Raw genomic sequence first — 25,099 nt, forward strand, 5'->3', positions numbered from 1 at the left:
GATGGTGCAGTTTTTACATCAGTAATGTCCTGACTATACTTTGTGATCAGTTGAATGCCACTTTGGTGATTTAAAGTACCAATTTCCTTCCGAAACAGAAAAATCTGTACATTATTCGAAACTTTTGGCTGCCAGTGTATATATATATATATATATAATGTATGATCTAGTGTTTCCAGTGTTTAGAATCCACTTTTTGTCTTCCATTGCGGGTTATGCAATTATGTACAGTAGAGGGCGCGCTCACCTGTGTCAAATCACTCTAGTAAGCAAAGCGCGCAACTAGTCATGAAGCCTAACTGCAACAGCGATATACGTAGGTTTCCTGAGACTAATACTCCTTCACCACCCTATATCACTCGGTTTTCACGTAATAATAAAACACTAACTTGAAAATATGTCAATTTAAATGAAAGATTAAAATATAGGCTACCAGAGTGTTTAAAATATGCTAAGGATTTTTGTTTCAAAATATGCTTCCAGATTACTTTTTTCAGTCATATTTCAGAATTGAAACGCTAAAACATTTGCAGCTTCACTGTAGAATGCGCATTTAAATGTGATTGTCACTGAATTTTATTTAAGGTCGCCTGTATTTAAACGCATTTGTTTTTTATACATAGCCTAAATAACACGAAATTCTTCATGGCAATACAATAAAATGCATTTTTATAGCTCATCGTTGTGAAACATTGCACCTTTCACAGAGTGTAAGTTTTTTGGCAATACTCCGCCCTCGAGCGACGTTGGCCAACAATGTAATCTGGAGGATTTGTGATTGGCTAATCCGGCTGTCAATCACACGAGATCTCCTCAAGCGTGCTGTAGCTGTGAAACATATCATTTGCGGTGAGTGAGAGAGAACATCACCGGGCAAACACACCACGCTTGTGAATTTTTGCATGTCAGTAGCGGAGGATCCTGTCGCCGGTCAACGGCCGTTTTCCATCTTATAATTTTGTCTCTGTGATTCATAACGCATAAATCAGAGGCATGTGGAATCGTATCAGGATTAGGAATTGGCTCCCAATAGCGTGCCTTCTGTTAACGATATGGACGAAGGTGAGACCGCTGATTGTTTCCAGTATTGCAGATCGATTTCGTTGTCATTGAAGTGATCAGGAGGCGAAAGTTGGTGGGTGTGGGCTGATGATTTGAGAAAAGCTAAATTATATTTGTCAAGAGCAGAATTCTGCTCAAAGTAATCTATATTTGAATTACGCAGACGTCAGTTGTAAGACACATGTGCGTGTGCAATTGGGACTGTCAAGAGATGTAAGAATTAAAAAAATAAAAATAAAGATTGCTGCACGGGTTTCATGTCATTTCAAGTAACTATATGTCAAATCAACTAGAGTGCTTTTAAAACATGCATGGCTGTTTCCCCCTCTTTTACGCATTAACAGGTAGGCAACATTGTAGATTGATTTTCTGTAACCGCGCACGCGAATGTATCAACCAGCTTTGACATATTTCCCCAAATAACATTACCTCAGTTGTGCAAAAATATATGTGCGTTTCGATAAAATAAATAATAACAATATTTAACAGCATTTATTTATATCGATGTTAACATTTTTTAACTCATTTAAATGTCATTTTTAGGTGTCCCAGTCCTCTGGCTATTTCGAACTGCAGCTGATTGCCGTAGAAAATGTAAACGGTGAGTTGTGGGACGGGGAATGTTGCGACGGCACGCGGAACTCCCAAGACCAGCGCTGCGTGCGGGACGAGTGCGATACTTACTTTAAAGTGTGTCTGAAGGAGTACCAGTCTGAAGTCACCACCAATGGACCGTGCACCTTCGGCTCTGGATCTACGAACGTACTCGGTGGAAATATATTTTCATTTAAGAATGCCAAGAACAACCCCAACAAAATGAGCGATGCGGGAAAGATCGTCATTCCCTTTCACTTCGCCTGGCCGGTAAGTGCGCGTCTTTTCACGAGCTGTCAGTGGTCGGAAGTTGAGTGGAATATAGTGTTACGGTGATGACAGGGTCCATCATGTTGGAAAACCATGGTCCTTTTATAATCATGAGCGGACAGGCTGCTGTTAACAGTGTACTCATTTTATTCAGGACCATAATGTGTTTTGCATCCATATAATGAAACGGCAAGAAATATATACTATGTAATCACTCCACCGGTAGTATCCATGTATCTATTCACTCGTGTGTTGGTTTAAATGTTTGAAACGGGAAATCAATCTGACTGCTCCAAAGGTGCATTTAAGGGAACACATACGCTGTTAACGCCGCAGCTTTCTGGCTGTGTGTACAAACCTAGTGAGTTGCCTACCTAGGCGCGTTTATAGAATGCTGTTTAGGTAGGCAGCTCATATTTTGTGGCACTAACGCTGTGTTGGTTTGCTCGTGTGACTTAAGAGACGTTATTTTCACAGCGGATCTTTCTCAATCCTCTTATTTGAATAATGTACCTGTTATTCAAATGTAACTGGCACAATGCAGCTGCACATGTCCTAATTGTTGCTTTTGTGATCTGTATGAATTGGTTGAAATATTCTCCCCACAAATCCGTCAAAGTATGAGGTAATTATAATTTTGGGGAAATCAAATTACGCAACAATGAATTCAGTTGGCCTCTTTCTGTTTAATGGAAAGCTATAATTTTATGTGAGAAATTGAGTCTGTTTTACAATCGCTTGTAGTAGGTTGCCTCAAGAATATGCTGCTTGCTTGCATTTGTTGAACCTAGTCTCAAATAATCACTATTCCTTCTTTTTGCAAAATAATTTTTACAATCTTTCACACAAATCACGAGTAAAACGGCGGAATATCAGTTCATAAACACATACTTTTTGTCCTGCTCCTCACACAATGCTACAGTATCTTATGGCATCTGATCACTTTTACTACAATACTTGATAGGGATGGCTCCGATACCTGGATTGGTATCGGCTCCGATACTGATGTTTTTAGACGGATTGGGTATTGGTCCGACGAGCCCGATCTAAATCCAATACTAAGCTCAAAAAATGACATAAAATAACCATTAAAGTAGTTCATATGACTCATTTTATTCAAAGCCACCTGAAGAAATGTGATTGCTCTGTGAATCACAAAAAGCTGTGTTTAGTAAGTAAATATATAAAGTGCATGTGCAGCACCAGGGCTTTTGTGAATTAAACTACTGTGAACGTGCCTACAATCAGACACATACAGGACAGCTGGAGAGTTCAGATTGTCAAAATAAAAGCCAGAGGGTTTTAAAGTTAAAGGTGCATGACTGAAATATATGTAAAATTCTAAAAGTCAATAATTGTAATAATAATGTATTATTATTATTTGTTTACAAATTATAACAATATTTATATTGAATGGTTCCAAAAAGTAACTGAATGAAAAGTGAACTGAACTTACAACTAAATTTGTTCTACTGAACTCTTAGACTGGAATTACTGTTAATTTTGCTGCTACACTATCCAGTAGACTATAGTTAATAAAGATTTTCTTAATAAGCTATACATTTATATTGAAATAATATGTAGTTAGTGGTTTGCGTTTCTTTAAGAGTACCCCAATTAGTTTCACACAATAATGTAAAGATATTCTAAACTGATTATTCAGAAAACAACAACACTGGTATCGGATCGGGATCAGTATTAGATATCTGGCATTATTGAGATTTCAGAAATCGGATCGCAAGAGATAAAAGTGGTATCTGTGCATCCCTATTACTTGACTTGTAAAGCTACACATTTTAATGTTTGCATTACGTAACTAACTTCATTTACAAGCCATTTCAAGTTCAATCAAATTGCGAGAACTCAACTAATAGTGTTGCACTTGCAATGTAAATGATGGGAGTATGAGTCTTGGAAGAGTAAGCCTATGCGAGTCGACACATGATTCAGAAGTGTCATAGAAGGAATACAAAATGATGTGGTTGCTTAAGCAATTGTGTTTTTTATGTTGCATTTGCTTTTATGATGCTATTGGTTAGGCTTAAGGTTTAGAGTTGGAAGGTAGGTTTTTTTTTATTTAAAATTCGATAGAGCATCAACCTTAAAAGCCTTATCTGTTTGGCAGAAAATTTAACTCACTTTATGTGCCACACAGTGAACATTTCACCTCGGAACTGCTGTTAAGGAGGTTAGGTAAATCTATTTTGCAGAAAGTTTGCAATAGTCACATAATTTTCATGAGATCAGGCTGCAGGTTAAGATTCTCACCTGTTAGTTCTGGTCCCTAGCAGTTGTGTAATGAAGCTTTGTGTCACTTTTAGTGGATGTCTCTGTTACTGGCAAACTCCACAGGCAGCACAAGAGGGTGAGAGTCCGTACCCTCATGAGAGTCTGTCACTGCCTCTCTAGTTGTGCAGAGAATGTTGACGATAGAGACGACAGCTGTAACCGTCCGTCAGAGTGGAGGACCACTATGCTTCAAGGCTAAATGGCAGCATCAGCCACACCTGATTGGGAGCTTGCTGGGCAGTTGCTAGGAGATGGTTACATGGGCCTTTAATAAACAATTATCTATTCCCCTCCCGAGTTCCCTTCCCCCTTAACTGGTCTTTCAGTGGAGCCACTCATTCCCATCTCACCTGGGAAAGAAGTGCTAGAGCCTCACAACTGATTACACTATTGACTGTGTAATTAGCCAGTCACAGCTGGCTACATCTCCAGTCAACAAAAAGCAGTAATTGTCCAGTTCAACATCAGAGCAGGTGGCTGCTGATTGGGGCTGATTATAGATCGTTGCTCCCCCAGGCCTAAAATGTTCACGTTAGCAATGTCCATCTTTTATTGTTGTTGTTGCTGTCTTTTATTAGTTGCTTGGAAGCCACCATAAAGTAGTGGGTGGGACAGTATTACATTTGTCTTGCAGAGTTGAAAGAACCATACCAAATTCACATTGAATAAAGGAACATCAGGAATAAAAACTGTCACTGTGAGACTGTGCTGTGCAAGTCAATGCAGAGCGGCACTTGTAACTCACTATTAACAGTCCTCTGCAGTGGTTTGTGATTGTTTCAGGAAGAGCCTATATTGATTCCTCTCTCTCTATAGAGACTGGCTGTGGTGATTAAAAAGGAAGTTTGATATCATAAGGAATCTCTAGCTTAATTTGAGCCCCTCTCTGCCTTTCCCTATCTCTTCCTGACCCTGAAATAGCTTTTTGTTCTGCCACCACAATAAACATTTTCTTTCTTGTGACTTGGGGCAGTACAGGGTTTTACAGGGTTACATCTTCTCATTGAATGAAGGGCAAGGCTACATTTTCTCCCTCTTGAATACAGCAGTCATGGTACTAGAGGTATTTTTAGTACCAGAGAGACTGGACCAATTAGAAGGCGATGTGCCCAGGGGTGACTTTTATGAAACAACCTCTTATGATGCTCCTGTCCTGTACAATGTGATTTGTGAGATGGTGATTTGTAAAATAATTAATTTGGGCATTTAAAAAAAATTAGATATCGAGAGAATGTTTGGAATTTTATGAAGCGTACAGGCGAGGCACCTCCTACTCTATCACTCCCACATGGTGGGCTCTTAAAAACAATGAAAACAGCCTGCTTTGATATTGTATTTGACAGAATGGTCTCTGCCAATATGCTGTTAATGGATTGAGTGGATTTTTAGTTCAAGCACTGTATTCCTTAATGCTGGAAAAAGCTGTCATGATTGTGATTAAAGGGTTTTGACCAGGCTTAGGCCTGGCATGGGGATGTTTGGTGCTTAAGCTGAGTACCCAAGGAAGCATGTGCCATGCCAGCATTGCATCCTGAAGGTATGAAGGTGAACAGAAATGATTGGGTGCCCAATAGACAAGATACCTTTAGGCTGAATGTTCCAAGCCACCAGTGGTGGACATAATTGTATTAGGCAGTGCAATTATAATAGATTTTCTATCCCCCCTGAGAGAATGGAAATAAACATGGGGTCTTTTCAGTGAAAAGAAGTGGGAGTTGGCGAGCTTAACCCTGATGTCCCTTTCTAACAACACTACAATCTAATGTGTGTGTGTGTGTGTGTGTGTGTGTGTGTGTGTGTGTGTGTGTGTGTGTGTGTGTGTGTGAGAGTGAGAGAGAGAGAGAAAAAGGGCTTTCTATTGTTAGCCCCTGGTTATAAATAGGGATGTCTATGGATAGTTGATATCCTATAAACCGTTCGATGCACCACTATTCAAATACCAAAATCAATATACGGTTACTCTACACATGCAATAGAGATCTTCAATCTGACGCAAACTCGACGTGTTCCGACAAACCATCTGGTTTTCCAGCCGGGTTTAGTTTTTTCAAGTAAAGAGCGAGTTAGGGGCTGTTCAAACATGCTTTTGTTTGTGTCTGCGCTGTTTTTCTATATAGACCTACTGTTAACACTCGCTGGAGGGGTGTCTTTGACTTTTTTTTTTTTCAACAGCATCTCGTGCAAGATCGCCAGGTTTTAAGACATCAAGTAAAGTAAAAAAATGTTTTATAAGGGGCCTGGGTAGCTCAGCGAGTTCTGATGCTGACTACCACCCCTGGAGTCGAGGGTTTGAATCCAGGGTGTGCTGAGCGACTCCAAACAGGTCTCCTAAGCAACCAAATTGGCTCAGTTGCTAGAGAGGGTAGAGTCACATGGGGTAACCTCCACGTGGTCACAATTAGTGGTTCTCGCTCTCAATGGGGCATGTGGCAAGTTGTGCGTGGATAGCAGATAATAGTATGAGCCTCCACATGCTGGGAGTCTCTGCAGTGTCATGCACAATGAGCCACATGATAAGATGCGTGGATTGACTGTCTCAGAAGCGGAGGCAACTGAGACTTGTCCTCCACCTCCTGGATTGTGGTGAGTAACCGTGCCACCATGAGGACCTAGTAAGTAGTAGGAATTGGGCATTCCAAATTGAGAGAAAAGCGGATAAAATAAAAAAAAATTATACGTTTTATAAACTTATCTGAAAAAAAACCTGCGTTGTTTAATTCGTTGTGCTGCATTTTGAAGAACTTCCAAAGATGACTTCATGTGACCGTTACACCATTAAACATGATTCCAGCTTGTTTTTCACAAAGCTTTTATGTGCCACAAAATGGCACCATGATATGCCAAAAACGACAGCAAGCCACCCCCGCCACTCAACTTTTGGACCAGTCAATCCCAGGCCGATTTGTCTTCAAAGTCCACCGCTGGCACTGAACATGCTTCATTTATGCCCTGTCCCGCTCTTCACATGTTTCATATTTTCCCTGCATGTGAGTAAACATGAGGCGCCACATACGTTATCGTAGTTCCAGAGTGCCTTTACACCATAACGTTTTTTTCTTTCTAAATGTAGTTTTATTAATCTGCATGTTACAAGATTTTAATAAGAAACAAATAGATTTCTGTTCTAATTTTGTGAAATTATTCAGATGTCATTATCTCTTACAAGGATGAAAGACAGTAAAATGACTAATTTGTAGCCTAGTCTTTCTCACATTAATGACAATATAAAAATGGTCCATTTCCTTGAACACCCATACAGTATCATTCCTCAGTCACAAGGGCTTCTATTCCCCCATACTTGGGTATCTGATTATAATGAAACTTTGAAAAACTTGACTGAAATATTTCTCAGGATCTTAAAAATCTTTTGATCTGAAGCCGTATGCTTAAATGTTTGAAATTAGTTTTGTAGACCAAAAAAAAATAAAAAATAAAATGTTTTTTGACCGGTAGTGTATATATACTGTCATTAGGATTCAAAATGAACAGATGATCTTTTAACATCCATATCCAACTGCACTCAATTGATAAACTTCATAAAATATTTTAATATTTTAGTAGAAGATCCCTCAGACACCACTGCGTTGGCTGTCTCTGGGCCCCCAATGCAGTTTTTTTATAGACTATTTTGACTGTTTAGGATTAATATCGAATGATATGAAAAAGAATATTGTGATAATATTTTTTGCCATATTGCCCAGCCCTATTTAAGTGTAATATTGATTATTTATTCAATGGGAGGACAACTTTTAAGTTAACTACTCAGTGAGTGTTTCTCCAGTGAATGCCTGCTGGGGATTCTGAATTTGCTCAGTGTGCACCTGATTGTTTTGCTGTGTTGACGTACATGGATGTGTTACTTGTGTGATTGTGTTTGACTAATGCATGTGCACCTTCTTGAGCAAGCTAGTGAGCTAATGAATTGAGAGCAGGTGTGCTGCAGTAATTGTGCATTACTGCACAGCAAGTTTAATTACTGCTTGACCTCTGACCTTGTTCAAAATGCAAATGTTTTAAATTGAGTTTTACCTCATGGTGCCATTGTGGCCATAACCTAGCCTCTTAACAGCACGCGTCAGCTAGAGTGACCAGTGCAATGCCAACATACTATACTGCAACTAGGTTATTTTAGCTAGACATAAAGTTACTTAAAGGTGGGGTATGTGATTTTCATTTTTGACCATTTTTTCAAAATAACTTGAAATCCTATTCCTAACCCACTTACTGGCTGTAAATTAGAAGCACTGAAATGAAAATTAAGCAATTTAATCATCTGTGGAACGGGCAGGACTCGAAAAACTCCAGCCAATCATTTTCAAGACCATCTAGAATCATTGGACAGAAAATGTGTCAATCAAACGGTCGTACCATGCCCCACTCCCCCCACCACCCTGGCGCGCGTGTCCCGTTCAGTGCGCATACTCAAAGCTCGTGACCCAGTAACAGGAAGCGATTGTATTTATGTATGGAGAATAGAGCTTTTATAGTGCTAGTGGGGTTGTTCCACATTTCTATGAATCCTGTTTTGAATAGAAGACCGCTGTACAGACGCCAGGGCTGGCGATGTTCTTTTTTTTTTACAGTTATGAGAAAATCAGCTCTACACCTTTCAAGAGTGGTATGCGACCCCCTCCTCCTGCTGTGTCAACAATTTGCTCTGAAAAATTGTCTGACAGGTGAATGCACTGTTTGACTAGTGAGTCTAGAACACTGCTAGAACACTGCGCATCTGAGTTTTCGCTCATGCATGATTGCGCGTCCATGTTTTTCGAATGGGTGGAGTCAGGGCCAGCGTTGGAGGAGAGAAGGTAGGACCTTAGAGTTGTGTATTTTCAAAATCTGCCGGCCGTTTTGCAAATCACATACCCCACCTTTAACAATGCCTATTTTGTTTAGCTAGATATTGGAACTGGAGTAATCAGCAGTACTCTAACTGGACTAGATAAACATTGAGACAACTGGCTTGTCAGATGGTTTGATGATGAGCTACAGTCTAGGGTGTCAAATGGCTGCCTCATTGTAGTAACCATGGGGCTGGTTGCCAGATGGGTGGTTGCCCATAAGCAATATTGTCATTCCATGTTGGGGTCATAACACCAGTGTATTAGTATCTGGTAGTATGTTTTCACAGATCAATTTAATGTGTTCACATTCATTTTGGAAGTTTACATTAGGATGAGATCATCACTGTGTGACATGATTTGGAAGAATTGAGAGCTGCAAGAATTGATTCAGGGCGGCATCTTTGGGAGATCTGTGAGTTGTGCCCACTGGGATATGGCAGCTTCTATCCTCACAGCCTGTTTCTAGTGCTGCCAAGCAGCCATGCTACTTCAGTTTCTACAAATGCTGCTGTTATTAAACAGTCTCTGAAATTGAGAAGATCTGGATTATCTTATTCAGGTGATTGATGTGACATTCCTTTTTGTGTACAGGGCAGGTGCTTGCTTGGTTAAAAAGCAGTAACCTGTTTTAAAGGGATAGTTCACCCAAAAATGAAAATTCTCTTATCATTCACTTACCCTGATGCCATCCCAGATGTGTATTACTGTGTTTCTTCAGCAAAACACAAATAAAGTGTAGTGGGTGCCAGCACTTTGATGGTCCAAAAGTCACATTTAGGCAACATAAAAGTAATCCATGCGATTGTTCAAACAGTATGTAAAGCCAGCAGACACCCAAAGCATATCTATAATATAAAAAGTTATATATTTCAAGCTGACAGGGATTTAATTTTCTTCGTGTTTGCACCCTCGTCCAAGTACTGCATCATTTCCACCTTATTATTTTATGTAATACAAATTATAGTAATTTTTATAATCAAGTAATCTAATTAAATTGATTAATCATTAGGGGTGTAACGATACACTCAGCTCAGATTCGAAACATATCACGATACTGGGTTCACAATACGATATGTATCACGATAAATTGAATAAAATTAGAAATTCAAAATAACAAATTCATTTCCAAAGCATTAACAATTTTCAATAACTTTCTTTGTTGTATTTGAACCTTCTGTATGTAAATTAACAATTGACTAGGTGTGTCACTCAACAATAAAACTGAATTTTAACATGAAATTAGAATTAAGATAGCTGAAACCTAAGAGAGAAATTCTTAAAGCAGTAAAAGTGAAGAAAAAAAAAATCATTAAAATAAATAGTGTTCTGTTCAAGTAAGTTCAACTCAACACAAACAGCTTATGGGTTTGTTTCGGGTACTTACATTTACAGTACACCAACATGCAAATGGAGTGACAAACACACACACAAATGCAAATACACAGATTCTATGTAACTGGTTTGATTTGATCTTCAAACGGTGGAAAACCTCTTCGGGTTGTTCAGGGAGTAAGTGGGGCAAAGATCAAAATCTGGGGTCCAAGGCAGTACTCTCTTGCAGATAATTCTGATCCTCTTGTGTATCTGCTTTATTGCAGGATGGCTGTTTTCATGTTAGCTATAGTTGTAGAGTATTTCTCATCCAGTGTCATGCTCTGTTCGATCATGAATTTCAACGGCACAATGAGTGACAGGGTGGCGCTCTTTTCATCCGACAGGACAGTGGTGGCTTTTTTTAGCAGTTTAAGAAGGCTTACTATTTCTTCGGCATCACTGATGTCGGCGCTATCCAGAGTATTGAGATGACGGGCATTTTTGCACACCTCTGAGCTCAAGAGCGCTGCCATTATAGTCGCTTGTTGCTCGAAATAGCGTTCCAACATTTCCATTGAGCTGTTCCATTGTGTAACAACATCCATGATAAGATTATTGGATTTGATCTCAAGCAACTTATACTTTCCCACGAGCACAGCTGTTGCTGTGGCACTGCGGTGAAAGAAAGCCACAACTTGAACAAGCAAGCGACTGACACCGGGAACATGCAATCCTGCTTGCAAAGCAAGATTGAATGTGTGCCCAAAACCCTTAATAGGAGACAACCCAGCATCTCTCACTGCCACCTCCATAATAATTTCATGATTTACATGTAATGTTTACTATGAAATGAGTATGTATTTTGTTGTAGTGGAATGTTATTGTAGTGTGTGTAAAGAGCTCAATGAGCAGCATCTTTAGCTGTTAGCAGGGTTCTGGGGTTGGAGAGGGGCGTGAGTCGCGGTTCAGTCTTCTGGAACCACGACACAGGATCGTGGATATTTGTATCGCGATTTCGGTTGCGGTTCGCGTATCATTACAGCCCTAGTAGTCATGGCAATCAAGAAAACTACGTATTGTTTTTTTTTAAATGGCACTGAATATGGATCTTTTTGGATATTAACCCTTTAAATTGTTTGGCAAGTAGTCTAAGATTTCAGTTTTTGACTCCTTTTGTTAGTACATCTTGTAGGAGACCTTGCTATCAGGTCAAGAAAATCCAACACCTTTGCTTGCTATTCTGTGTGTGTGTGTGTGTGTGTGTGTGTGTGTGTGTGTGTGTGCCATTGCCCTCCCCTTCTGCTTAATTAGCACCCAGAGAGGGAGGGGTTTGTTGTATTGTCATTGCTAATGATCTTGTTGGCATAGCAGCGGAATGCAAAATGTGCCATGTGTGTACACACTCACCCAGAGCTTGCGCTATGCTGGCCAAGTCTGCATTGATAAGCACTACGAAAGCATAATTCTGCGAGTCGATCAGTGCTCCTAATTTCTGCAGCCCGATCGCCATTCAACAAAATTTCGTTTGACTTGCTTTATTGATGATGGTGTCTCATTGGTATGCAAGTTAACTAGAAGCATTGCAGACAATAATAGCACATTTGTATTAGGGGTGTAATGGTTGTCGGGAATAAACAAACCGTACGGTTCGCCACCCACAATTTGGTAAGCATTGGCACCGCGGTTCATCTCAAGTTTAATGACGCATCTACAGCACAAGGTTTGGGGATGAAAACAAAGCGTCAACAGACAGGCACAGTTACTACCTCCGCTAATGCACCTGTATATCTTTGTAGATTGATGCTCTGCTTGTGTTTCACATGGGTCAACTTGATGACATCACAGTTCTACGCGCATTGTGTATAGTTGAAAATGGCAAGCGGAGAAATCAAGCCGCTGATAGAGAAACACCCCTGTGAATTTCTCCTTTCTGGTAACGTTTTCTTTTTGCAGTCAGTTACAACAGCGATAGTCATGCAACTTCTACAAAACAGGCACTGTTTGCAGACATCAATCAGTGCCATAAACTGGTAATATATGTCAATGCACGGGTTTAAAACATGCACGTGAGTTCTTCCTGTTTCCTCGTGGGGCAGCTGTGCTCAAGTGGTAGAGCGGGTCAGCCACTAATCACAGGGTTGGTGGTTTGAATGGTAGGCTAGTGCCTTGCATGAATGTGTATGAATGTGTGTGTGAATGAGTCACAGTGAAAAGCGCTTTGGATACCATTAAGGTTAAAAAGGCAGTAAATAAGTGCAGACCATTTACCATTTCATTTATCGTGAGCGTCAATAATGTGTTTTGATTAATGGCATTAATCATCTGTTTATTTTGAAGCTTAATAACAACAGTCCAATATTTGTTTGAATATTTGTACATTCAAATATACATTTTTACATTTTGATACAGAAGTATGGGGGCATAGAAGCCCTTGTGATCTGAGGAATGATACTTTAAGGGCTTCAGAGTTATCCCATGAGAGAAAATGTAGAAGTCTGAATGGCCCATTTTATTATTTTCATTAAAGTGAGAAAGACTAGGCTCCCAACTAACTAACTTAATTTTCACAAAATTAGAACAGAAATCTATTAGTTTCTTATTAAATGCTCGTAACTTGATTCATTTAGAAGGAAAAAACGTTATGCTCTAAAGGCGTTTTGGAACCACTTTAACTTATGCAGGGAAAATAGCCAGTGTGTGCAGGGCAGGACAGGGCATAAATGAGGCGTTTGGTGCTAGAGAAAAATATTCAAGATTACAGCGCAGAAAGATGAGATCTGGTGTACACAGCGCTGCTGTTTTGTCGTGCTACTCACTAGAGAATATGAGAGGGCACAACCTTTGTCACAATGTCTTGTGGATCACTCAAGGGGCCAGACCGCATTGACTGGCGTAGCCTAATAATTAGCAAGGCAGTTAACGTTAGCAACTTTATACAGTCTGAGAAAGCCAAACTGCATTTGCTGTAGAACACAGATGTAGAACACAGACTAAATATGGAAAATGACTCAAAAGCTTATCATCGATATCGTGAATTCTTTTTTTTTTTTTTATCACGATAAATATCGAGACCTTTTTATCACCGAGTCCTACTCCAGCGTGCAATTTTCTGCCGATGTGGCTGGAACACCAGCCTCAAATACCCTGACAGTGTTTCCAGCAGCGCATCTCTGCAGCAGCACTGCCCTCTACGGACTGTACAGCATAAAAACACACAGTTCTACCAGTGTATTTAATTCTTCATTGAACGAGTCTCGAGGCGGCACTTTTTACAGTGCAAAACATATGCATTTCCGGTGCAGTTCGATTCCCGAAATAATTATTTAAATGAGCCGGTTCTTTTGAATATATAGCGCGAAACATATAGCGCTTCCAGTATACAATTAATCTTATACTGATGTGCAAGTTATGAATGTCCAACTCAAAATTAAATAAGAACTATTGAAGTCTCACAAGCCTGAAGTACAACATTAGGCTAAAAAACTCAGTCAAAACAGTCTCTTGAACTGTTACTGTTTATTTAATGATGACCTATGTCTCTATTAAGTCAAGTAATGCAGTTACTGACTGGTTGTTCATATGACAATGTATAGTTAAAGATACAAAAGTTTGTTTGGAATTTTATAAAATAATAAATTAATTAATGAAATATGCCATCACGTTTCGTGTTTTATGCCTGTAAAAAGTCTGCAAACACACCTTTTACAAGAACTGTATTAAATGTATTTCTGATTTGTTATATCTGCATTGTACAAATCTGAAATGATCTCCCTATTTGGTAAACCTTCTTAAAAAAATGTACTAATATAATTACTGGAATCGTTAGGAACCGGAATCATTAAGAGGAATCTGAACCGGAATCGTAACATTCATTACAATTTCCAACCCTAGTCACAATACCACTAATAACAGATATAACTGTTTAACCTTCAATAACGGCACAGCGTCTACACACATTTGCTTATTAATTAGTGATTTGTGTTGCAACCAGATGCCAAAGATAGTAAACAAATCATAGATATAATGATTTGTCAGTGGAGCAGTTTTAGAGCTTGTAATGGATATATTTAGGGCCCAAGCACTGAAAGTGGTGAGGCCCTATTGTACTTCTAAGAATTTTTCTTCTTCTTTTCAAGGTTTTGGGTGCTTTTGTGCACTTAACATGCTAATCTCTGTCCAACAGGAAGTTAGCCATTTTGGATTGAATTTTGATTTTGTTTTTAAATTGCAGCCCCTGAACTTTTAAATACTCCTCCTAGGAGATTAATGTGACTGTCACCAAAAGTAGGCAACATTATGCCAAGACATTGATGATGTTAAATTGCAAACTGTTTTGATATATTGAAAGGTGTTGCCATGGCAAGGCATAATAATTAATAATAAATTAATGGCATAAATATGAAACTGGAAGTTCCTTATACCTTCTGTGTGAATTGTATGATTATGATAAAAATTCAGCTGTGTGTTTTGGGCTGATCACATGAATGTTGCTATTATGGGTCATGTTTCTAGCGCCAACAACTGGTAGCAGGAAGGATTTCACTTTTAACATTTTGAAATAGCCCTCTTATGCTTGCATAAATTGCTTCAAAATTCTTTAGAATAATGTCAAGACACTGCTGATATAAAATTGCCAAGGGTATTTGATGTCTTATATAGTGTTGGCATGGCAACACATTAATTGTTATATTCCTTTCTTCCTAAATTTGTATGTTTTTGAGGCACTTGGCATGCTTAAAATGTCATGAAATTTTGCACACACATCAAAGTCGTTAACCATTAGGGCTGGGCCAAAGTTCTTGCATAGGTGTGTAGGGAGAGCTTTGTAGCACCCCCTTTAAAATGGGCATGTAAGACGGCCTCTGTAGCACCCCATTTTCACCTAGCGTCACCAACCTTGGTACATAAATGTTTCTCAAGAAGCTGAACAACTTTCATACTTAAATTAGCTCACCCAACAGGAATTCGGCCATTTTGGATTTTCAGACAATTGCAGGCTCTGACCTTTTAAATACTCCTCCTAGGGGATTCATGTGACTGGCACCAAATTTGTGCAATATCATGCCAAGTAATTTTAGATGTTAAATTGCAGATAGGTTTTTGATATTTTGAATGTTGTAGCCATGGTGAAGCAATACATTTATAGTGAAAAATGGGAAACAGGAAGTGCCTTATATATTCTATGTGCATTGTGTGATTGTTTGCATGAATGCAGGCCATGGAAACACATTAAATGTTATTATTCCTTCCTTCCTATATTTGGGTGTTCTTGAGGCACTTGGCATGCCTAAAATGTCCAGAAATTTTGCACACACATCAAGGTCGCTGGGCAAAAGTTCTTGCATGGGCGTGTAGGGTGAGCATGGTAGCACCCCCTTTAAAATGGGCATGTAAGACTGTTGCACCCCCATTTTCACCTACAGTCACCAAAATTGTTACGTGTATATAGTTCTCATCAAATCAGACATCTTTCATAGATGTAATTATTAGCTCCACCCAATATGAAGTTGGCCATTTAGTATTTTTTTGAATACTGCATTGTCTGAAATTTTAAATCCTCCTCCTAGTGGATTCATAAGACTGTCACCACATTTAGACATTATGGCAAGACATAGAAGATGCTAAATTGTAATCAGATTTTTGATGCATCCAATGACATGGCAAGATATTAAATGTCAAAAAATGGGAAATACGAAGTGTCTCATATCTTCTGTGTGCAATGTGTGTTATATTTACCCAAATTGCTTAAAAATGGTTTAGAATAATGTCAAATGCCAAATGCACGTGTCCACCTTGCATTGATTTCCGAAAGCCACTGGGTGGAAATGGACCCATGGTGCTTGGTCCCGTCATTGTTGCTTGCAGCTATATCTTTCTTATTTTTGAAAGTATCTTTGCTGTGTGTGTGATGCTCTCATGGTTTTTGTTTGTCAGTATGTCACAATGACCTTTTGATATTGACAACAAAACTATTAACTATTACTATTTTTGTTGTTTGTTCATGCTAGTTCATAGTGCATTAACTAATACAACTTTTGATTTTAAAAATGTATTAGTATATGTTGTAACTAACATTTAAGTTCATTAGTTCATGTTAACTAAAGTAATGTTGTTAAAGAATGTTAACAAATGGAACCTTTTTGTAAAGTGTTACCTTAATTTTACTGAGTGGGGCATAAACTTATAACTGCAGCATATAACTTGCAAAAGTGTGGCTAAGGGTAAAAAATGTATCTGTACCGGCCGATCTCCAAAATCGGAGATCGATATCAGCCTCAAATCTCCTGATTGGTGCACCACTAATTTTACTATATATTGCAACAGTAACATGCTGATTTTGTGGTTACTATGATTTTATTTCAAATAACATAGTTAAACTAAAGTCAATGTTGTAAATAGGGATGCACCGATACCACTTTTTCTCTTCCGATATCTGAAATCTCAGTATCGGCAGATACCGATGCGATACTATTGTGGACTTTTTCATAATCAGTTTTGAATATCTATACCTCACTGAGTGATGCTAATTATAAGTAAAGAAACACAACCCTTTAACTACACATTATTTCAATGTAAATGTACAAACTATTAAGAAAATCTTTATTGTTAACTAGACTACTGGATAATGCTGCAGCAAAATTTATAGAGTTCAGTAGAAAATAATGCAGTTTATTTATTTTTTGGGGGCAAATTTTTCAACTTGTATCTGGGCTTTAAAGTATTCAGCTCTCTTTTTTTTTTTTTTTTTTTTTTTCCAGTTTATTTGGAAGATATCAGTTCACTTCATTCACAGTTATTTTTTGGAACCCTTTATACTTAAATATTTTTTTAATTTGTAAATAATAATAATAATAATAATAATAATAATAATACAGTATTATTATTATTATTATTATTGACTTTTAGAATACTACAGTATTTTTTAAATACAACAATAATATATTTCAGTCGTGCACCTTTAACTTTAAAACCCTCTGGCTTTTATTTTGACATTCTATATTCTCCAGGAAGTCCTGTATGTGTCTGTTTAATTAGCTTCTTATTCAAATGCTGGTAAAAGGCACCTCGGGTGCCATTCTAAATGTGAAGCGAACCGCAATATTGAGCATCTACATCTGAGATGTTGTTCGTGAATAGCACTCAAATGTTGCGCAAAGCTTGAAGGCTAAAAATAGTCGTGTGTGCATGCGTGTGTGTGTAAATAGAGCAGCACCATTCAATAACGCGCAGGCGCTGGACGTGCATATTATATATTTACTTATTAGACACAACCTTTTGTGATTCACAGAGCTATCGCACATCTTCAAGTGGCTTTGAATAAAATGACCAAGTCATATTAACTAAATCAATGGTGCTTTTATGGTTCTTTTATGTAATTTTTGGAGCTTGACAGGAACGAACATGACTAATACACAGTATCTGATTTGGATAGGGCTCATCGGTACGTGAGTATCGGAGCGGATCAGTGCATCCCTAGTTTTAAAACCATGATGTGTACCGAATAGAGTATCTTTTTTTACAATGCAAATACCGAACCGTACCGAAACCATGACCCTAAAACAGTGATACCAACCGAACCTTGAGAAATTCAAACCGTTACACCCCTAATTTGTTTTGTGTCTGTAGGAACTCAACCCCAGTGTGGGAGAGTGCTGAAAGAAGGGAGGTTACTGAACACAGAATATCATTTACCAGCCCCAGGGCCCAGAGTACACGTCAGGCTGCATCTTCCTGTCCTCCCAGGGCCATAATGCCGTTTAAACAAAGCTATTGTCTGCTTTTGTGCTCTGGAAGCAGTTGTCAGAGTCGAAACAAGTCATGTCATATGGACTTGTTCTGTGGAGAGGTCACTGGCTTTGTGCAAAGACACAAAGTGGAAGAGGGATTTCTGATTTCTAAGCCACAGCTTAGGGCTGATCTGAGGTAAGTATGTTGGCGAGGGTGGATGGGAAAGATTTTTCACATTGGTCTCTGAATGAGAGAATAGCAAAGCCAACTAAAAATCCCTCTTCATCTAAGGCTGCTTTCACACTAGCACATTTGGTGCATGTACCCGCAAACCGCACACAAGTCCACTGGAAAAGGTGGTCCAAATCATGGAAGTGAACCACTGTTGATGTCATATAATTTGCATCTTTCAGTGTTCCCACATTCAGTGCATCTGTGACAAACACAATTGTCATTTTGTGAAGGGATGCACCGATCTGATACCTGGATCGGTATCGGTTCTGATACTGATGTTTTAAAACTTATCTGGTATCGGTTCGTCAAGCCCGATCCAAATCCGATACTGTGTGTTAGTCATGTTCGTTACTTTCAAACTCCAAAAATAACAGAAAATAACCATAAAGACACCATTAAAGTAGTTAATATTGCGCGTGCATTTTATTCAAGATGTGAGATAGCTCAGTAAATCGCAATAGTCTGTTTAATTCTGTTTATAAATACTATTTAAAGTAAATAGTATTTTATAGTAATATATAGTATGCACGTGCATTGCTAGGACTTTAGTGAGTGGTGCTGCTCAGTTGACGCACATATAAGCACATGCAGCCCTGGGTGATTCACTCACGGCTATTTTTAGCCTTCACGCAGTGCGCAGGGTTTTTCCTGTATAGAGAATTACTAGACGGCCGTCTCCGTCAAATTTTGTGCCGACTCCAGCTTTCTACAAAACTCTGGTGGGTGTCTTCATGGAAAACACTAACAAACGTTGCACTTGGTGGATTGTCATTTGTAACTACAAATCTCTGCAATAATAATAAAATAATTCCATTGTTGAATAGTCGCTTGATGTTATTTAACGTAACAACATGAAAACTAAAATGTTGACACACAAGATGAGAGGAGTGCTGCAGCTCGAGTGTCTGATAGAAACACAGATCACAGCTTGGCGATATCTTTATTTCATCCTTAATTAAAGTTCATATAATACGGGAGTGTGACATGTAAATAAGCACAAACTCCAAAACTGTCATTCTCTGTGCGGTCAGAGCTGCTTCAACCTGTCGTGAAAATGACCCAATCTTAGCTAGAGTCGAGACCGGGACCGATACGCCGGCTGATGCGCACTCTAACACGGAGACACTCGTCTTTTGGATAGACTAGATTGAAAAGTGCTTATCAATAATACTCTTATGGTTTAAAACGTTTACAAAAAAATAGGATAAGGTTGACTATATATGATAAAAACTAAAAAGGACATTTGACACCTGACTAAGACGAATACTAAATTAATAAACAGCTGATAAAATTAACACTAGTCTTCTGTTACCAGGTCATTAGGTGTACATTAATGTTTTAATGTCACTTTTTTTTATCAGTATGGTACCACCTCCGCCTCATTTTGAGCCAGGAAAAACCCGGAGCGCTATTCACGAACAACATCACAGATGTAGATGCTCAATAGTTCGGTTCACTTATAATATACATTTAGAACGGCACTGGAGGTGCTTTTGTTTTTACCAGAATTTGAAAAAGAAGCAAATTAAACTACGGTGAACTTGCCTACAAACAGACACATACAGGAGTTCCTGGAGAGTTCAGAATGTCAAAATAAAAGTGTGAAGTTTAAAATGTGCACAATTTAAATATATTACTGTTAAAAGTCAATAATAATAATGTTATTAATAACAGTTTATTATTATTGTCATCATTTAGTATTTTTTTTATTTTCTTTAAAATATTTAGTTTAATGGGTTCCAAAAAATAAATGTGTGACTGAAAAGTGAGCTGATATCTACAACTAAAAGAGATCTAAATCCTTTAAAGTCCAAATGCAAGTTGAAACATTAAAAAATACATATTTTCTACTGATGACTTATACTGGAATTACTGTTAATTTTGCTACTACATTATCCAGTAGACTAGTTAAAATTACAGTTTTTCTTAATAAGCTATACATTTATTTTTAAATAATGTGTAGTTAGAGGTTTGCGTTTCTTTACATATGAAAGAGTACACCCAATTAGTTACGCACAATAATGTAAAGCTATTCTAAACTGATTATGCAAAAAAAAAAAAAAACACTGGTATCAGCTTGGGATCGGTATCAGCTGATACTGAGATTTCCGATATTGGAATCGGATCGGAAGAGGAAAAAGTGGTATCGGTGCATCTCTAGGTTTGTGCATATAAAGTTTTGGTGGTAAATCTAAAGAGATGAAGAATTGAGTAATACAGTAAAGCTGATGTCTTTACCTGTTACTTGGTTACAGTGGTAAACAGCTGCTGTGTGTGCTCACGTTGAAGACGCAATCTGACTGCAAACTGACTGATGTGAACAGAAACCAGTGGGGGGAGGGAGAGGAAACAATTTAATTCTTGTTTGGTCCAAGAAATTGAACCAAGTGTGAAAGCACCCTAAATCTTTTTTTGCCATGGAATATCCAGGCATTGCTTAACTAGCTCAGGTAGAGTTGTTGACAAGGAAGGATGGGAACAGATTTTCATATTGGCCTTTATAAAAATAGTTTATCGATAGTCGCCTTAAATACTGTGATTTATTCGATTCGTGAATATTTTTGCTTTATTGATTTTGCTTTGGAATTAAATTAATTTATTGAAGTATGAAAAACTTAAAAGACATTTCTAAATTCTAAATGCAGTTTAAACTAAATGAAAAAAGTAATCAAAAAATCAGAGAGAGAGAGAGAGTGAGAGAGTGAGAGAGAGAGTGAGAGAGTGAGAGAGTGAGAGAGAGAGTGAGAGAGAGAGAGAGTGAGAGTGAGAGTGAGTGAGTGAGTGAGTGAGTCTGGAAGCCTATTAGAAAGTGAAAGTTTATTGTGAAGCTTGCGTGTTGTGGCGCCCTGTATAAGTCAATAAAAGCCCACTAACCTGGGTTGAAGGAACCTATTTCCCTGTGTCCTCGAAGTTCTCACAAATCACCTCCCCAAATCCAAACATTTAATTTCTCCAATCGCCCCATTTGCTATCACACAAAGTTTCCATCAACGACAACAGGTGGAAAATTACTAATAGCATACAAATTAAGAACTAAAGATTTGTATATTTTAAATTCAAAGATAATAATAATAAATAAGCCTAATTAATTCCCTTTTTTTCCCAAAAAAGGGTTATTAACTAAATTGTGTTTGTTTGCGTTTTGGTAATACCGTTAATGCTGCCTAAAAAAAATAAATGGAACTCAATTTTAGGATAAAGGTCTTGTGTTATTTAATGATTTAAAGGGGACCTATTGCAAAATTCACTTTTACATGGTGTTTGAACATAAATGTGTGTTGGCAGTTCACAGCCACCCTATAATTATTAAAATCCACGCAGTTCTTTTTTTAAAATCCCCATTAATCATAAGCACTGTTTTAGAACAAGCCGTTCACAGATTCTTTTCAAAGTGACATCACTTTATACAGACCTGACTGTTGACGGACACTGCCGATGGACATTTTTGTTTGTGTGTGTTGTTTCGTTATAGCGCATGGCAAACGTTGTAACAGTATTTGTGTGGGTGTGTGTGTGTTGCTCATCCATCGTTGCAAAACCTCTGAAAAACCTCTACAACAAATAAATAATTTGATCAAATAACCATTCGGAAACTTCCTGTTTCATTCTCAAAGTTGTTACTTCTGTCACAGTCTCTCCCTCATCAGAATCTGACTCCAGTTCAAACAGATAGGGCTGAACACCCTATTATCGCTATCAGTCATATTGCTTATGATGTCTAGTTATCTGAAGCAGTGATGTCAAAACTCCACCCTATTCTGGATACGGGGTGGGGAGCACCAACTCATTTGCATTTAAAGACACACACAAACACAGCTAGTTTTTATTCCCACTCAAAAATTCAACATGGTATATTAAATGATCTGTAGGGTATTTTGAGCTGAAACTTCACAGACACATTCTGGGGACAAGCAAAGATTTAAATTACATCTTTTGAAAATGGGCATAATAGGTGCCCTTTAATAACTTTTGTCTTTTTATTTCTTTAATACAAAGATATGTATTACAGAAACTGCAGAGTTCAAAATACATGTTAACCACAAACTGCTTTGTGGAAATAAAGCAAACAAAACTCACAGCATCTCCTGAGATGATCGGAGATCATTTTCTGCATTCTTATAGACCACATTATTCTTTCAAATTTTTTTCAGAAGAATGAAACTGAAAAAAAGAGTGAACTCTTTACATGTGCCTGTTCTACGAGACACGAGACCTGTTCCAGCTCACGCTGCATGCCTCTGAACAAACAGCGAATCAGACACTGGCATTGGCTTTTCTTTAGTTTTTTCTAAAAATAAAATAGTGAGTTTCTTCAAGCATGTGTCTGTGTCTAACAGCATTTCTTGTCATGTGTCACTTCGAAGCATCTTAAAGGTCGTCCGCCTGATGTGGGTAGATGAGCAAAATTACCTGCTCATGAAATTCCTGCATTTGGACGAAGAACTCTGTTTCACACCCTGAACTACTGTTTAATATATAACGATATATACTATATTATTACTGTTTAAATTATAACTTCCCAGATCCATGGTTTTGCCATTTCCAGATATTGGGCTTTTCCACTGCATGGAACAACTCGACTCTGCTTGCTTTTTTGGGGTTTTCCACTGTGGATAGTCCCTGGTACCTTTTAGTACGACTTCGGTCGAGGTTCCAAGCGAGACGAGCCGATACTAAATGTGACATCAAAATCCTGCAGATCACTGATAGAAAAAGTCTCTCAGGAAGTGTCTCAGCTGTTGGCCGCACACGGCTACCAAGAGTGTAGGGAAAAGTAAAAAAATTAAAATAAATTAAAAGTGACTGCAGAACCATCAAGGAAAAGTGGAAGTTGTTCGACCAAATGGACGTTATCTAAACTAGTGAGAAATGGGAGGGAGATTGCCCTGGACTCAGCCACGATGGAGGATGGTACATTTTGTTACGTTAACTTTATATTCTGCTTGAAAGCTTCACTTTATTTAGTTGACCAGCTACTGGAAACTTGCTTCTAAAACAACCAGGCCAATCGAACTGTTACACTTGTTTAAAATCAACATGCAACAACTGATTATGCAGCACAATGAGCTAGTAGCTAACAGCTAGTGGTTGTGTTATTGTTTTGGTCAGTTTGTGTCGTGTTTAAGATGATGTCATGGCAGTAGAGGCGGCGCAACTATTACGATCATCCTATAATCCCACCCATGTTGAGGTGGCACTAAACTGCAATGGAAATGCAAGCTTAGAAAAGTAAAGCGAGTAGAGTTGAGACCATTCAAACCATAACGTGCAGTGGAAAAGTGCCAATATTGTCGATCATCATCTGTCAGTGAGTGTCGCAATCGGCATCGTCATATTTGTAAGATGTTGTCGATATCCGATTACATCGTCCTATAGCCCAGCCCTAACTAGCAAAGCCCAAAAAGTTCTCTAAACCTTTTCTGTACTAGATTGGAATAACCATTCATTGCTTAAGCCTCGGTCACATTTACCTTTGCACAGCAAAATTATGCAGGATAAGAAGGTGAGGGTGGATGTTAATGGAGTGTGAAAAACACAAAAAATACTTGCCAAGCCACCTTTCTTTTTACTGGACTTCACACTGGTCACTGCCAAACCAACCATCTTATCATTGGTCAATGCTGTGAAGTCGCATGCCAAAATTCACCAAATATGATCCCCATGTTTTGGGAAATTCCTTCACCAAAAAGGTAAAATTCTTTATTATGCTGATTTCGCTGTGCATAAGTAAATGTGACCGAGCCTATAGGTGTGATCTGAGGTAGGGTCATTGACGAGGCTGGATGGAAAAGTCTTCTCACATTTGTCTCTGAACAAGTGACCCTTTTCTGCCAAACTTCTTCCACATGCTGGGTTAGGGATGTCGAGGTAAATGTCACTGTTTATCTTGGTTCTCATAGAGGCTCCCCCAGCCATTTTTGCCAGCCATTTCCTTTGATGTGTCCCCTTCCCCTTCCTTCCCTGCTCTCCTGTAATTACCAGGATCTGAGTAATCTCTGCCATTTATTTTAGGTTAATTAGACTGTAAGCTTTAGGTTGTCATCTTCAGAGAGTTATGTGTCTTGTGATACTTGTTGGTCTTCTGGATACTTTCGTCATCACAAAAATAGTGTTGTGGGTTTGGAATTTAAGATAGATGTGTGTTGGATGCTGGATTGACAGACCAAGAGAAAGAGCAATAGAAAGAGCACAGATGAAATGACCTGTTCACCCCCTGTCGGCAGTATGGCTGAAACCTCTGTGTAGTGGTGATGGAGTAGGGAACACCTTTCTCTTGTGGGTGATTGATTACTGAGCTGGCTTTTCAACCTCCTCTTCCCACTGCTAAGGGCATGATGTGGCCCTTGTGAGCTGACTAGACCTCCCCAACACCCCTAAACACGCCTACTAAGTCTAGACTTAGTTGACACAAATATGACCTTGTCATGCTGGAGTGGATTGCTGCCATCACATCGCTGATCGCCTGCTTGGTGAGAACAGAGTGCTCTAATTTTTTATCAGACCTGTGCCGCAGGTCCCTGGGGAGAACACATCTAGGCTAAATCTGCACCATGGCCATGTCGTTTTAAGAAATCTACACTGTGGGATTGGACTGTGTTTCCTAAAGATGATGGCTGCTTTTTGACACTAATGTGCTGAAATTAAAAAGTCGTGCTTTGATTTATTTCCACCATTACCTTTCTGGCAGTCCAGAGTAGGTCTAAGAAATGAAATGTACTAACGATGGAATATTTTATTGAAATTTTTTCAACATCATGTGTAAA

General features: G+C 38.5%; 1 protein-coding gene across 3 annotated transcripts in view; it reads left to right on the forward strand.

Annotated features, from left to right (window-relative positions):
• The first annotated feature begins 859 nt into the window (after window positions 1–859).
• The window catches only part of LOC127624170 (protein jagged-2-like), an 80,367-nt gene continuing 56,127 nt past the window's right edge, over window positions 860–25,099 (forward strand). For all 3 annotated transcript variants that reach the window (XM_052098869.1, XM_052098870.1, XM_052098872.1), the window contains exons 1-2: window positions 860–1,062; window positions 1,606–1,926. In XM_052098869.1, coding sequence (XP_051954829.1) covers window positions 994–1,062; window positions 1,606–1,926 — 390 coding nt within the window. In that variant the 5' untranslated portion in view covers window positions 860–993. The remainder of the gene's footprint in view (window positions 1,063–1,605; window positions 1,927–25,099) is intronic.

Source organism: Xyrauchen texanus, chromosome 30 (genome assembly GCF_025860055.1).
Source record: "Xyrauchen texanus isolate HMW12.3.18 chromosome 30, RBS_HiC_50CHRs, whole genome shotgun sequence".
NCBI lineage: Eukaryota > Metazoa > Chordata > Actinopteri > Cypriniformes > Catostomidae > Xyrauchen > Xyrauchen texanus.